This window comes from Nyctibius grandis, chromosome 15, assembly GCF_013368605.1.
Source record: "Nyctibius grandis isolate bNycGra1 chromosome 15, bNycGra1.pri, whole genome shotgun sequence".
In the NCBI taxonomy this organism is placed as follows: domain Eukaryota; kingdom Metazoa; phylum Chordata; class Aves; order Nyctibiiformes; family Nyctibiidae; genus Nyctibius; species Nyctibius grandis.
In genome coordinates, this window is record NC_090672.1 from 12,451,029 (window position 1) to 12,464,906 (window position 13,878).

Here is a 13,878-nt window from a genome sequence, read left to right on the forward strand (position 1 = left end):
CTTGAGGGGCTTCGCAATGGGGCCGGGCTGGCATTTGTCGTCCCCCCCCCGCAGCCCTGGTGCCCCACGCCGGGGCTGGTGCGGCTGGGGGTGGTGCTGGGTGCCCCCACCCTGCTGCGGGCGATGGGCACCCCTCTGTGAAGCCCGAGCCAGCAGGGAGGGAGCGGGGGGGTGTCTGCACCCCACTTTTGGCCCCGGTGGCATCACGGGGTGGGAGCCAGGACCGGGACCCGCAGCCAGGACACAGCCGGGGGCACAGACCCCGCAGATGGCAGCAGCCCGGCTCGCCCGGGCACGGCAGCCCCTTGCCCACTGCCAGGGCTCCCCGTGAAGGTGGCGGGGGGCTGCCATGCCGGGCAGGAGCCCCCCCTTACCCCCTGGGCACCTCACTCAGCCCCGGGACCAATGCGCGAGGTCACCTCAGGGTGCAGGAGGACCCCGCGGGGGGCAGCGCCTGTCCCCCCCCTCCTGGGGACACCGCGGGGAGACGCTGTGACCTTCAGCGCGGGGCAGTGCCGGAGCTGGGCGGGGGGACATTACCCCCTCCCGGTTATCGAGTATCTGTCCGGGCTGATGGCATCAGTGCCGGTGCCCGCGGTGTCGCAGCTCCGCGTTGAGCTGCTGAGCGAGGTGACAGCGAGGTGACAACGAGGTGACAGCGAGGTGCCAGCGCGGTTTCACACCCCAATCCCTCCCCGGCACCCACGGGGGGCACACCGGCAGGAACACGGCCACCGGTAGCTCTCCGGGCCCAGGGGAGTTGGCACCGCACGCCCAGCGGGTGGCACAGGGGCCACGGAGGTGAGAGCCCATCTCCGCAGGGCTTGGGGAGGGGGACCCCGGGTGGGGACTGCGGGACTGATGCCCCCGGTCCCGGGGACCCCCCCGCGCTCATCAGCCGGCTCTAATGTGCCGTTAATTGCCCCCCCCCGGCGGGGCACAGGGGCCAAAGCCCCCCCGGACCCCCTCCCCACCGCGGGCACTGCTGGGGGGGCACATCCATCGCTGGGGGGCTGGAATGGGGCACCCCCCTCCCCCGGAGCCGTCGGGGGCCAGTTTGGGGTCCCATTGGGGCCAGGGGCGGACTGGGACCGGAGCGGTACCCAGTACCCCCCCCCGGGCTCAGGACCCCCCCCCCCCGCACCCCACTCCGGCACTAGGGCCCGGGGGGTCGCGGTCCCCCTCGGAGATGCTAATTTGTGGGGGGGAGGGAGAAGTGATTCTGACCAATCAGAACGCAGCGCTCAGATTTGGCCTCCCCATTCTTGGAGGACTCCTCACTGATTGGGTGAAGCCCGGTTCCCCTCTAGCCAATAGAAGCGCAGAGCTCGGGAGGGGGGCGGTGCCAGCCGGATTTATGAATGGACGGGAGCGGCGTGGGCCCGATCCGGGCGGGGGGCACGGCCAGGGCCAGGGCCAGGGCCAGGGCCAGGGCCAGGGCCAGGGCCACGGCCACGGCCACGGCCACGGCCACGGCCACGGCCACGGCCGCTGCCTCATGCTGCTGGCAAAGGAGCCAGCTGGCACCTGGGGATGGCCGAGCCCCCTTGGCACTACTGGGACCCCCCTCCAGGATCCCCCTCTGGGTCCCAGCGGGTGGCACCCAGCCGGGCTGGGAGCCAGGGCCTCGTCTGCCCCTGCAGCTACCCCAGAACAGGGTGTTTTAACCCAGTTTTCTTCAAGGCAACAAACGGAGCCAAAGGGGATGAACAAGGAGCACCCCTGGTAGCTCGGCCACCCTCCGCTGCGGGGATGGGGACCGTCACCGCGGTGTCCCCACGGGATCCTGAGTCCCTTGTCCTGCAGCATCCGTGGACAGCGGGCAGCTCCAAAAAGTGCCACCGTGGGCAGCCATGGAGGCAGACGTGGGGCAACTGCCCCTGTGGGAGCCCACCCGCCCCGGAGCCATCCCTGTCAGGGGTGGGGGAAACCAGCCCGGTCCCCGCGGCCACCCAGCCCCGGCTGTGGAGCCCAGCGCCACGGGGCAGGTGCCACAGCAGCAGGGACAGATGGTATTTGCGTTGCTGGGGCTGACACAGGGAAGAGATTAATCAGATCAGCAAATCCCCATCGCACCGTGATATTTATAGCTCCCCGCGCCAGCCGGGGCCTGGGGCCGCTCGCCCTGCGGCCCTGGGAGAGCCTGGGCATCCCTGGGGTTCTGGGTGCTGGGGGGGGCTGAGAGCCTGGGCATCCCTGGGGTCCTGGGTGCTGGGGGGGGCTGAGAGCCTGGGCATCCCTGGGGTCCTGGGTGCTGGGGGGGGCTGAGAGCCTGGGCATCCCTGGGGTCCTGGGGGGGTTCTGAGCCCCCAGATCTCACTGCCACGTGTCGCTCCCCTCCTTCCAGTGAATGTCCTGACCACCGTGGCCCTGTCCCACCTGGCCACGAGAACCAAGAAGCCATCGTACTGGTACCTGCTGGCCCTGACCACCTCTGACATCCTCACCCAGGTCTTCATCATCTTCGTGGGCTTCATCCTGCAGACAGCCATCCTGGCCCGGGTGGTGCCCAGCGCCTTCATCCACACCGTCAACGTGCTGGAGCTCACAGCCAACCACGCCTCCACCTGGGTCACCATCCTGCTGACCATGGACCACTACGTGGCCCTCTGCCACCCGTGACATCCCGGGAGAGCCGCCCTGCCAGGCTGCAGCCCCTGGGCACCCCGGTGCACCCAGAGCAAGGGTGCAGCATCTCCCACCGGCTGCAGGGGAGGGGGTCCGTGATGGCCCCCGGCATCGAGCGCACCCAGCACCAGTGCTGTCCTCCCAGTTACACCAGTGCCAAGCTGGTGCGACGCTGGGCGAGCAGCCGTGCCGTGCCAGCCTGCCTGTCCCCAGCTGCCACCAGAGGGCATGGACGGGACGCTCTGCAGAGCCGGCACAGTCCGGGGCAGGGAGCCGGCACCCCTGGCACCCCCGGCACCCCACACCAGCCCTGCCCACCCGCTCCCCACCCTCATTCCCCCGTAGGGTCCTTAGCGCAATCCCCCCCACACCAGCCCATCCCCTCTAACTCCCCAGAGTGGGGCAGGACGGTGCCCGGGGGTGCCCTGGGGGGCAGGGGCTCCGCTGGCCCCAGGGGATTTGGGGTGCCCCAGGCAGGGCACAGAGACCCCCCTGCATGCCTTGCCGAGCCCTGGCTGTGCCCAGCACCGGGGTGGGATGGGGCACAGCGTTTGCCCCCCGGTGCTCGTGGGATGAGCCCTGACCCCCCCCCAGGACATGGGGCTGACCCACAGCAGCACCGGCACGCACCCGCCTGCCCGCGATGCCCCCGGGGCCCCCGGCCAGGTCGGTGCCCCTTACGCCAGGCAGGATCGGGCCCTGCCAGTGTGCCCGGTGACAGGGTTAAAGCCCGAGCGGGTGGCACCTGGGAGGTGCTCGCTCCATTAATTCTGGCATGTGAGGAGAGCAGGACCGGGAAGGGATTAGGTATTAACCCGGGCAGCGCCTCCCGCCCAGGGGCACCCGTCCCGGGGGGCTGCCAGGGCCGGATCCCACCCGGGACCCTTCACCGGGGCTGGAGGGGCTGCGGGGCAGGGGGCTGTGCCAGCAAGGGTAACGCTGGGCAGGAGCTTCAGCCCCACTCGCCGCCGGCCCCCCCTCGCCAACCGACGCTTATTTACTTGGAGAAGGAGGTGGAAATGTGCTGACCGCGTCCGCCGGCGGCGAGGGGCTCCGGGCAGGGCAGAACCGGCTCGGGTGGAAACCGGCTCCCCGGCCCCGGCCTGAGCGGTGGCGGTGGCTGGGGGGGGCGAGCGGGGACCCCCCGGCCCCGGGTACGGCCCCTCCGGGACGTGGGTACGGCTCTCGCCTCGCCGGGGTGAGCCGCCGCAGCCGGCCGAGCAGGAGCCAGGGCTCAGCCAGCCGTGCCACCGTGCCAGCCATGCCAGCCACCCGGGCCCGCGGCTCCGGAGGAAAGGTAAGCCTGGAAAAAATGTACCCGGTGTGCTGATGTTTTTGGCGTGAGTCGGCGGGGAAGCCTGGCCCAGGTCCCAGTGCCGTGCCGAGCTGCATCCCAGCCCCTCACCGTGGCTGCTGGGCCAGAGGGAGCGGCTCTGCCTGGTCCCACCGCAGGGACCGTGGTCCCCAGCCCACCCAGGGCAGCCGAGCGCCGGGAGCGGGCTCTGCCCTTGCCAAAAGGGCTGTGCCAGGCACGAGCTGCCCCCGGAGGGGACCGAGGGCAGCTGGTCCCTCACAGCCCATGGTTGGTCCCTGCAAGGCAGCCGGCACACAATGGCATCACACCCAACCTACCCCGCTGCCACCTCCCCAGCGGGGCATTTCTGTAGGACCTACAAAAACACCAGGGGCACGCAGCGAGGGCTGGAAAGCCATGAGGGTCCCCACGGGAAGGGGAGGAAATCACCCGCCGTGGTGGGGGGACACGAGGGTGAAAGCGGTTCGGCCGCGGGGCAGCCTCGGCGGGCCGGACCCCTGCCAGCGGCCCCCCGGCGGTGCGGGGGCGGTGGGGGGCTCGTGCTGAGTCAGCAGCCGGGAAACCCGCCGGCCCCCCGCGGCGGAAGGAAGGAGCCGGCAGGAAGCCGCGTGCAGCGGGGCCTCTCCATGGCCCGGGCCCGTGGTCAGCAGGGCAGCTGGCCCACGCTCCCGGCACTGCTTGCCCAAGGCTGACCCCTTGCCAGAGAGCCGGGGCTACCACTGAGCCCTGCGTGGCTGAACACCGCCTCCCTGGGGAAACTGAGGCACGAGAGGCTTCTCTGCAGAGCCCCCGCGCGTGCACGTGCCCCAGCAGGGAGGGACGATCCTCCCAAACACAAACGCTCTTTAGGAAGAAGAAGGGCAGGAGGGACGGCGGCAGCGGGTGCAGCACCCAGCCCAGACGCGCCGTCTCCTCCCCGCGGGCTCCGGCGGGTGCCGGTCCTCGTGCCGTGGGTGCTGCCGGCTCCAGCTCTGCCTCCCTTTCTCCGTGGGTTGTTTTCACCCCGGCCCGCGCTGGGCGAGGACCCGCCGGCGGCGCGTTGAACTTTCGTCCGCATCCTTCACCCTCTTGCTTCACCCTCCCGAAATAGCAGCGCCCGCCTGGAAACCTCCCCGGGGCTGGCAGGGCCCCGGGTCCCCCAGGGCACCCCGAGCCTCCGGGGGCTCGTCCCCAAGCCCCTGCGATGGGTGACTGCGGGGTGCCCATGCCCAGCCCTGGGGTGCACGGCCACCCCCGCTGGCACAGGGACCACCAGGTGCCACCCGGGGCTGCCCTGCGCCCCCCGGCCCCTCGCAGAAAGGGCTTTTGTGGGGCCCGGCCGCCCTGCCAAGGGCTCCGGCTTTAGCCGTCAGCTGACATTCCTCCGGGAGGCCCCTCCGGGCCCCGGTGTATCCTTACACGGCGGGGCCGCCCGTGGAGCCCCGCTCCCACCCGCCAGCTCGGTGCCACGGGCCCAGCGCCCAGCGGAGGTCGGTGCGAGGCCCCGAGTGGGTGATGCTGCCCCGGCAGAGCCCCCCGCTCCAGCCCCCGCCGTCCCCCCGAGCTCAGCAGGGCCGGGCTGACCCGGCTCCTCCGGGCTGAGACCCCACAAACTCATTGCACTGATGGCCAGGTGGGCTACCGGCCCGGTCCACGCCCCCCCCCGCCAGGGCTCTGCCCCCGCACAGCCTCCTCCGTGCCCCGGTGCGGGACCCCGGCTCGGTGCCCCCCCGCCCCCGCGGCAGCGGGCAGGTCCCGGCCGGCCCCGGGCAGAGCCGCACCTCGGGGAGGGGCCGGGCCGGGCCGGGCAGGCGCGCACGGTGCTGCGGGACCGGGGCTGGCCCCACGGCTCGGCACGGCACGGCACGGCACGGCGGGGCCAGCGGAGCGCCGGGCTCCGGTCGCTGGAGCCGGTGAGCGGGGCCGGGGAGGGGGGTGGAAGCCTGCGGGGCTACGGGGGACCGGGCACCGGGTCGGGAACGGGTCGGGACCCGGCGCCCGGAGCCGTCCGCCCCCGCGGGTTCGCCTGGCCGGGGAGGTGCGGGCGGCTCGGGGCAAGTTTGGGGGCCGGTACCGGTCGGGAGCGCCGGGGAACCGGGGCGGTGCTGGCCGGGGTGCGGGGGGAGCCGGGCCGGGGGTGCGGGGGGGAGCGGTAGGGCCGGTCCCAGCGACGGGGGCTCGGTCCCAGCGCGGTGCTGGGGGTCCCCGTCCCCCTGGACCGGCAGCCCCGGGTGCGGGGGGGTTGCCCGGGCTGCGGGTGCTGCTGGGGGAGCAGGGGGGGGGGGTCCCGGCCCCGCTCCAGCCCCGGGTCACCTTGCTGGTCTCCTGCCAGGTTCCCCCCCCAGCTGTGGGGCTGAAGGGTCCTCGCTGCCTTCTCTTCCCCGTGCCCACCCCGCGCTCCCCGGGGCCGCAGGAGAGGGGACAGGGACCCCCGTGCCGTGCCGTGCCAGGCTGCGGCTGCCTGCGTGCCAGCAACCGGCAGCGCCGGACACGGGCCCTGCGCTGGGTCAGTGCCCAGAGCCAGAGGAGGGAAGTGGGAGAGGAGAAAGGGGAACACGCTGGCACGTGGGGACGAGCCGAGGGGACAGCCCTGTCCCCTGGCGTTACCTCCGCCGTCCGGCCCGGGCCCGCGCTCAGGGGAAGGCAGCGGGCACGGTGCTGCCAGCCCCGGCAGAAGGGATCGACACAGCCCCGGAGCCGGCCGCGCTCCGAGAAATCCCACGTCAGGAGGGAGCATGTGGGGGGCAGAGGGGGCTGAGCCCCCCTCAGCTGCCCCCGGCCACCAGGCAAGGAGCCCACGGGGGACGCGCGTCTGCCTGGTCCCGTCTGGGGCTGCTTTGGGCCGTGCTGGGGTGGGCTGGGCTGTGCCAGCACAGACGGGGCTCCCCGGGACCCCCTGGCTCGCCGTGGCCCCGCGGGAGCTGCCCAGCCGGGGGCTGCGGGCAGGGATGCTCTGAGCCCCGGTGACAGCCCAGGCAGCGCCGGGAGCCGAGCCGCAGCCCTGGTCCCCCCTTCCTCACACCCTCTCTGTCCCGCAGGGTCCCCGCTCGGCGCCCGCGCCACGGTGCAGGATGGGTGCTGTGGTGGTGCCGCCGGTGGCCGCCTGCGTGCTGCTGGCCCTGCTCCCCGCGGCCGGTGGCCAGAGCACCCCTCCCTCGGGCTGCGGCAAGGACCTCTCCTCCCTCTACTACAACCTCTGCGACCTCTCGGCGGCGTGGGGCATCGTGCTGGAGGCCGTGGCCAGCCTCGGCGTGGTGACCAGCTTCGTGCTCACCATCGTGCTGGTGGCCAGCCTGCCCTTCGTGCAGGACCCCCAGAAGAAGAGCCTGGTGGCCACGCAGGTCTTCTTCCTCCTGGGCACCTTTGGGCTCTTCTGCCTGACGTTTGACTTCATCGTGGGGCCGGATTTCTCCACCTGCGCCTCCCGCCGCTTCCTCTTTGGCGTCCTCTTCGGCATCTGCTTCTCCAGCCTGCTGGCCCATGCCGTGGCCCTCAACTTCTTGGTGCGGAGGAACCGGAGCCCGCGGGGCTGGGTGACGCTGGCGGTGGCCCTGCTCCTCGCCTTGGTGGAGGTCATCATCAACGCCGAGTGGCTCATCATCACGGTGGCGCGGCAGGAGGGCAGCTCGCCGGACCCGTGCCGCCTGGAGGACGCTGACTTCGTCATGGCGCTCATCTACGTCATGTTCCTGCTGGTGGCCGCCTTCGGCGCCGCCTGGCCGGCCCTCTGCGGCCGCTACGGCCGCTGGCGCAAGCACGGCGCCTTCATCCTGGCCACCACGGGCCTCTCCGTGGCCATCTGGGTGGCGTGGACGGCCATGTACCTCTACGGGAACCAGCGCGCGGGCGAGAAGCCCGGCTGGGACGACCCCACGCTGGCCATCGCGCTGGTCTCCAACGCCTGCGCCTTCCTCCTCCTCTACGTCATCCCCGAGGTGACGCACGTGACGCGGCGGGACTCGGAGCAGCCCTTCGAGGACGACGGCTACCCCACGCGCGGGGTGGGCTACGAGACCATCCTCAAGGAGCAGAAGTCGCAGAGCATGTTCGTGGAGAACAAAGCCTTCTCCATGGACGAGCCCTCCTTCGGTACGCGCCGGGGCTCACCGGGGACCCTCCCGCCGTAGGGCACTGGCACCGGGGCTGGCGGCGGCCAGACGGCTGGCCGTGACCCGCCCGGGATTGACGCCTGCCGCGGTTATAGCTCCCAAAAACTCGCTGGGCTGGGTCTACCAGTTTGGGCTGAGCTCAGCGGCTGCCAGGGTGCTGGCGCGGGGTGCCCGCGGCTCCCAGCCCTGCGCCACAGGCAGCCGCTCCGCTCGGGAGACCCTACAATAACATGGGGTGGTGGCAGCTGCCCCAGTGGGGACCAGCGTGGTGTGGGTGTCCCTGAGCAGCACCTGTGCCACCCCCCAGAGACCCTACACTAACACACCCGGGTGGGCAGGGGCTGTGCCAGGAGCGCGGCAGTGCAAACCCTGGGGACATCCCTCCCGTGCCCCGGGAAAGGCGCAGATGCTTCGTCAGCTCATTAAACCTGCTAACGAGGAGCGGCTCCCCGGTGGGGTGGGGGTGGCAGTGTGACCCCCCCCCCCACTTCACCGTCCCCCTCTGTTTGCAGCCAAGAAGCCGGTGTCCCCGTACAGCGGCTACAACGGGCAGCTCCTGACCAGCGTCTACCAGCCCACCGAGATGGCTCTGATGCACAAGGGGCCGGTAAGGGCGACGCCGCGGGGCTACCTGGGGCTCCCCGGGGGTGGCCACGTCCTACCCGACAGACGGGGTGCGGGGGGCTCTGGGGGGGTGGCCCCCATGTCCCAAGGGCTGCTGTACCCTTGGTGGGTCACCCGCTGCCTTCCCCCCGCCGGTACAGCCCCCCGTGTCTGCCCCGCAGAGCGAAGGTCCCTACGACGTGATCCTGCCCCGCGCCTCCGCCGCCAGCCCGGCGGCCGGCAGCGCCAGCTCCACGCTGCGAGCCGAGGACGCCTTCGCGGCACAGGCCCGGCACGGCGGCGCCCAGCGGGACGGCCGGAGCTGCCAGGTGGGTTAATGTGCAACGCGGAGGGTGGGGGCAAAGTCTGTCCTTGCCACAGCATCTCCCGTGGGAGGGCAGGGATGGGGCAGGGGTGGCTCTGCCCAGTGCCAGAGCCGGGTCTGCCGGCCCATGCCACGGCCCCACCGTGCCACACCAGCACCGTCCCGCTCTGCCCACAGGTGCAGTCCCCGTACGGCAGGAACCGGTGGTGAAGCCCCCGCAGCACGGATCCCCCAGCACTGGCACAGCCGTGGCCCCACCGTCCCGCTCCCGAGGGCTCGCCAAGCCTCGTCCTGCCCCGCCGCCTCCATCCCACCCCGGCCGGGGCCGGTTCCTGCGCAGCGGACGCCCGGACGCGGTCCCAGAGTCAGTGCTCCTGCCCGCCCGTGGCACCCGCAAGCTGCCAGCCCTGCCCGGACCCCCGCGTCCCTGCTGCCCTTCCTGCCGCAAGGACCGGCTCCCGCGGGGCCACCCCGACTCGTCCCCTCGCTGCCTTCGTGACACACGGACGCCCCGTCCCCTCTAGGCCAGGGACCATCCAGGCTGAGCCCCTGGTTTCACGCTGACCCTCACCAGCCCTGGGGACATCACAGCTCCTGAGCCGAGCTGGCACCGTCCTGCCGCAGGGCACAAGGTGACACACAGCTCTCCCCAGCCCCGGCTCCCACCGTGCCTCAGTTTCCCCATTGCCAGGGAAGGGGGGGGCTGCTCAGGGCCTGGGGGATCAGTGCCTTGCTGGGGCTGGGAACCCCCATGGCTCCGGCCGCCTCCTCGGTGCCTTCCCCCCTCGGGGCTCGGGGAGCAGGAGGGAGCCGGGCCCCTCGTGGCTTTCTCCGTCCTTCTCCCTCTCCCCCCTTTTTTTCAGGTCAGACCCAATAAAGGTGGGTTTTCCTACACAGTGCTGCGGCCCGTGACGGGGAGGGGGGACCCAGCCGTGCCGCCACCGGCACCCGATCCCTGGCCCCACCACCACCAAGGGCTTCACCACGGCGCCGGCGGGCTCAGCCCCACGTCCCCCTCCTGGGGGGGGCACAGGGCAGGGCCCTCAGCCATGTCCCCAGCTCCCTGTCCCCTCCCGTGGCATCGTGCACCAGGGCACAGATGGGGCCGCTGGGCCGGGAGCCGGCAGCCCTGGCAGGGCAGATGGGCTGCCCGGCGGGACGCGGCACGGAGGACGTGCCAAGGGCAGGGGCGGTTTCTCCTGCTCCGGTTGCCTTTTCCCTCTGCGGTGATTTCTCAGGAAGCCTGCGGCCGCGGCCAGCAGCGCCGTGAATTATTCAGGGGCTGAAATGGCTCCGTGGGGGCAGGTGGGTGACCTGGTCTCCTTGAGCCGGAGCCGGGCCGGCGGCGGTGGGGCTGCAGCCACGAGCACCGGGCACGGCTGTGAGGAACGCGCGAGCAAGAGCTTGGCATGCGCTGTGTCCTGGCCATGCCCTTGCCAGCCGGCATGTGCCATGCTCTGGGCCACAGGGACACGGCCGGGCAGCCCCGAAGGCCACGGGTGGCCGTGGGAGCCGGCTGGTTGCAGCAGGACCCGGCTGTGCCCCCGCGGGCTGCGCTGCGTCACCCGTGTTTACCTGGCGCCAGCCGGCAGCGGGGCCGTCTCCAGGCAGCACCAGGTACTTGAGGTCCCTGAGGCCGCTGCAACCGCAGCGCAGCCTCCTCCCAGCCGCTGGCACTGCGTGGCACAGCACGGCACGGCCGCGGCGTGTGCCACCCACACGGCACGTCCATCCCGGGCCAGGCACGGGCAGAGCCCTGCTGTCCCTGTGTGCAGGTAAGGTGACAGCCCCGGGGACGGCAAAGTCACCCCAAAACCAAGGTGCAAAGACTCTGCCCCCATTCAGCTCTGGCAGGGGACACCGGAGCTGCTGGTGGCTCCGCTCCCCGCGCCGGCCCCAGCCCCTCCAGAAGGATCCCACCGGCTGCCGTCAGCGCCGGCCGCAGCGCCGGGGCCAGCCCCGCTCCGACAGGCAACGCTTTGTGCAGGCCCCGGGGCCGCCGAACAGCGCTGCCTTTGTGCCGCGCAGGTGAAGCCGCCGCACCAGCCCTGGGCTGCGCTGTGCTGGGAGCAGCCCCCCGGACCCCCCCCCGCCAGGGCCGGGAGCTGGGGGGCTGTCGGGGTGCGTGGGGCCCTGCAGCCGTGCTGGGTGACGTGGTATTGGGGTGGGTGGGTGCAGCCATGGGGCCGCGGCAGCATCCGTGGCAGCAGGGAGGGCACCGTGGTCACCGTGGGTGTCTGCCGGGGACGGGCAGGGTGGTGGTGCCAGGGCAGGGTGGTGGTGCCAGGGCAGGGGCGAGCACCGCTGCGGACTCGGGGCTCACGCAGCGTCCCCGAGAGGTGACGATGGAGGTGACACCATGCAGGTGAGTCCTGCAGGACTGCGGCATGCTCTGTGTCCCCGGGGCTCGGCTCCTCCAACCGGGAGCCGGAGGGGTCGTGGCCGGGGACAGGAGGAGCAACGAGGGTCCTGCCCCCCACCACAGCCCTGCCAGGGCCAGCCCTCAGCATGTGACAGTGACGTGCGGGCTGGGACTGCCATCTGCCGGCACGCCACCCGGCACAGCCACACACACAGTGGTGTCCCTTCCTGGCAGCGGAGGTCAGGGAGGCACAGACACGCTCACGCCATCGGCGCTCAGTGGCACTTTTACTACAAGCAGGTCCGCGGCACCGCAGGGCTCCCGGCGCCGAGCCCACGGTGTGCCCCGAGGTGCGGGGCTGTGGGGAGCCCCAGGGCTCGGCAACAGAAGAGCAGGGTCAGGACAACTGTCCCCCTCGAGTCCTGGGGTCCCGTGCTGCCTGCGCGCTGCCTGCACGCCCTCGGTGGGACCGGGGAGGCCCAGCTCCTCCGGGCCGGGCTCAGCGGGGGACCCTGCGCCTGGCCTGGGTGCTGCCCCGTGCCGCCTCCCGCTGTTTGCGCCTCTGGATGTCCCGGTAGGCCTGGATGACACGTGCTCTCTCCTCCTCCACGATGCGCCGGCGAGCCATCGACACCGGGGCTGCCGGGGACGCTGCGGACGCCCGGCTCTGGCCCAGGTGAGACGTCAGGAGAAGCTGCTTCCGTCCAGCCTGCGGGCAGAGGGAGGGAGGCCGATGGATGAAAAAGGCAGGACAGGGCTCCGAGGAACTGTCACCAGGAGGCTGAGGCCACCGCTGCCCTCCCAGCCCTGATTTCCAGCCCAAGGGAGGGGGAGATGACACGGGTCCAGCCCAGACCTGCGGGTACCCGAGGGCACGAAGGAGGGGCAGGAGGCATCGCCCCCCCACCCCAGCTCACCTGCTCAGCGGGGCCCTGGCCCCTGGGCCGCGAGGTGATGGTGGGCGGCTGCGTAACCACCTCACCGAACGCCACCGTGTCTGAGAGAGAGAAGCAGGGGCCGGTGTCAGGCGGGAGCTCCCCCGGCCACCCCCCAGGGACCCCAGCCACCCCGCTGCGCCAGACCCACCCTGGAACAGGCTCTTCTCCAGCACGGCCTCCTTCTTCTCCTCCTTCTTCTTCCGCACTTTTTCCAGCTTCTTTTTCTGAAACCTGAAGAGCTGCGTTATGGCCAGGGCTCGTGACCGGACGGGGAGCAAGTAAGTGAGTTCCTACCCCACGGGATCCCCCCAAAACCTGGGGCCCCCCAGCTCCAGCCCAGCAGGAGTGTGAAGCAGGCCTGTGGCTCCGGTCCCACAGATTCGACCCCACGGAGAGGAGCCCTGCAGCCCTCCACCTGCACTCCCAGTCGCTGCAGCACTGGCGAAGCGCCCGCCACACACCCAGAACCGGCCTGGGGCACTGGCCTGGGCTGACCCGGTCCAGCCCCGGTGGCTTTGCTCTCACTCTTTCTTTCTCTTGGACTTCTCCGGTGCCGTCGCCTCCTTCTCCGGCTCCCGCTGCAGCTGGTTCTTGGTGAGGAACAGGACGCGCTGCACCTCCTGCTCCATGCGGCAGACGTAGGAGCGCTCCGACTCCCCCTTGCCCCTCCTGAACTTGGGTACAGGGATGTCTCCCTGCGCCTCGGGGCCCTTTGACTGGGGCTGCTGCTTCTTCTCTAGGAGAGACGGGTGACATTACTGCAGCAGTGACAATCTGGGGGTTCCCTCCCCCTGGCAGGGCATGGATGGGACGTCACCGGCGGGAGCAGGATGCCCCACTGCAGGCTCTGGCTGCCTCTAGCTGCACCGCAGCACGGTGAGGCTGGTGCGGGCTCCTCGGCCAGGCCCTGGGGACCCTGCTCGGGCCAGCTCCGCGCCCCACCTGCCACCCGCCGCTGCCCGGGCTCGGGGCGCTTCATGGCCTCACGGCTCCTCATCAGCTCCCGCAGGCGGAAGGGGATCTCCTGCTCGTCGGGGTGCTTGGGCTTCATGTTGTCCTTCTTCTCCTTCCTGGCAGAGAACGAACATGGTGTGAGGCCTGCCCTGAAGCACCGGGACCCGGGAACGGCGGGACACCGGGACCCGGGAACGGCGGGACACGGGAGCAGCAGGACACAGTGACCCGAACACCGGCCATGAAGGGACACAGGGACCCGGGCATGGCAGGGTACCGGAGCACCCAGGTGAGGCACCAGCGGACCCGGGCACGGTGGGCCACCGGCGGGCCCTGGGGACCCCCTGATCCCGCGTGGGACGAGGCCGCACACCGGGAGCCAGCGAGTCCCGATCCCCACCGGATCCAACGGGCACTGACCTGCCGCGGCGCGGGGCGGCGGGTCCCCGCCCTGGTCCCTGTCCCGGTCCCTGTCCCTGTCCCTGTCCCTGTCCCGACCTCCGGCCGCGGCCCGGTCCCGGCCCATGGCCCATGGCCCCGCCGCTCCCCACGCCGCCGCCGCCACTTCCGGCTTCCCTCCGCTCGGCCCCGCCCCCTGCTCCCTATTGGCTCCGCCCCGCCGTCAAACCCTTATGAGTTGGCCGCGCCGGGCTGCTATTGGCCGG

At 71.8% G+C, this 13,878-nt stretch overlaps 2 protein-coding genes across 3 annotated transcripts; one reads left to right on the forward strand and one right to left on the reverse strand.

Moving 5' to 3' along the window:
- Positions 1-5,385: 5,385 nt before the first annotated feature.
- Positions 5,386-9,851, forward strand: GPRC5C (G protein-coupled receptor class C group 5 member C). 2 transcript variants are annotated; one of them, XM_068413241.1, is made up of 5 exons: positions 5,386-5,835; positions 6,961-8,011; positions 8,544-8,638; positions 8,796-8,963; positions 9,137-9,851. In XM_068413241.1, exons 1-5 carry the CDS (start codon positions 5,548-5,550, stop codon positions 9,167-9,169), a joined length of 1,635 nt encoding a protein of 544 aa, XP_068269342.1. In that variant the 5' UTR covers positions 5,386-5,547; the 3' UTR covers positions 9,170-9,851. The 2 variants fall into 2 exon arrangements, with proteins under 2 accessions (XP_068269342.1, XP_068269343.1); XM_068413242.1 differs by having other exon boundaries at positions 8,817-8,963.
- A 1,719-nt stretch (positions 9,852-11,570) lies between these two features.
- CCDC137 (coiled-coil domain containing 137) lies at positions 11,571-13,790 on the reverse strand. Its single transcript, XM_068413469.1, has 6 exons — positions 13,634-13,790; positions 13,202-13,329; positions 12,785-12,995; positions 12,408-12,490; positions 12,239-12,318; positions 11,571-12,030 (listed from the first exon to the last, which is right to left on the reverse strand). The coding sequence occupies exons 1-6, from the start codon at positions 13,744-13,746 to the stop codon at positions 11,821-11,823; spliced, it is 825 nt and encodes a 274-aa protein (XP_068269570.1). The 5' UTR covers positions 13,747-13,790; the 3' UTR covers positions 11,571-11,820.
- Between the last annotated feature and the right edge of the window lie 88 nt (positions 13,791-13,878).

Excerpts from the sequence above, each read along its gene's own strand:
- GPRC5C (XM_068413241.1), top strand. The coding sequence starts at position 5,548 with ATGGCCAGGTGGGCTACCGGCCCGGTCCACGCCCCCCCCCGCCAGGGC. Across the intron at positions 5,836-6,960 it reads GGCTCCGGTCGCTGGAGCCG|GGTCCCCGCTCGGCGCCCGC; the intron begins GTGAGCGGGGCC and ends TCTGTCCCGCAG. Across the intron at positions 8,964-9,136 it reads GGGACGGCCGGAGCTGCCAG|GTGCAGTCCCCGTACGGCAG; the intron begins GTGGGTTAATGT and ends CTCTGCCCACAG.
- CCDC137 (XM_068413469.1), bottom strand. The coding sequence starts at position 13,746 with ATGGGCCATGGGCCGGGACCGGGCCGCGGCCGGAGGTCGGGACAGGGA. Across the intron at positions 13,330-13,633 it reads GCCGCCCCGCGCCGCGGCAG|GAAGGAGAAGAAGGACAACA; the intron begins GTCAGTGCCCGT and ends GTTCTCTGCCAG. Across the intron at positions 12,491-12,784 it reads AAGTCCAAGAGAAAGAAAGA|GTTTCAGAAAAAGAAGCTGG; the intron begins GTGAGAGCAAAG and ends GCAGCTCTTCAG.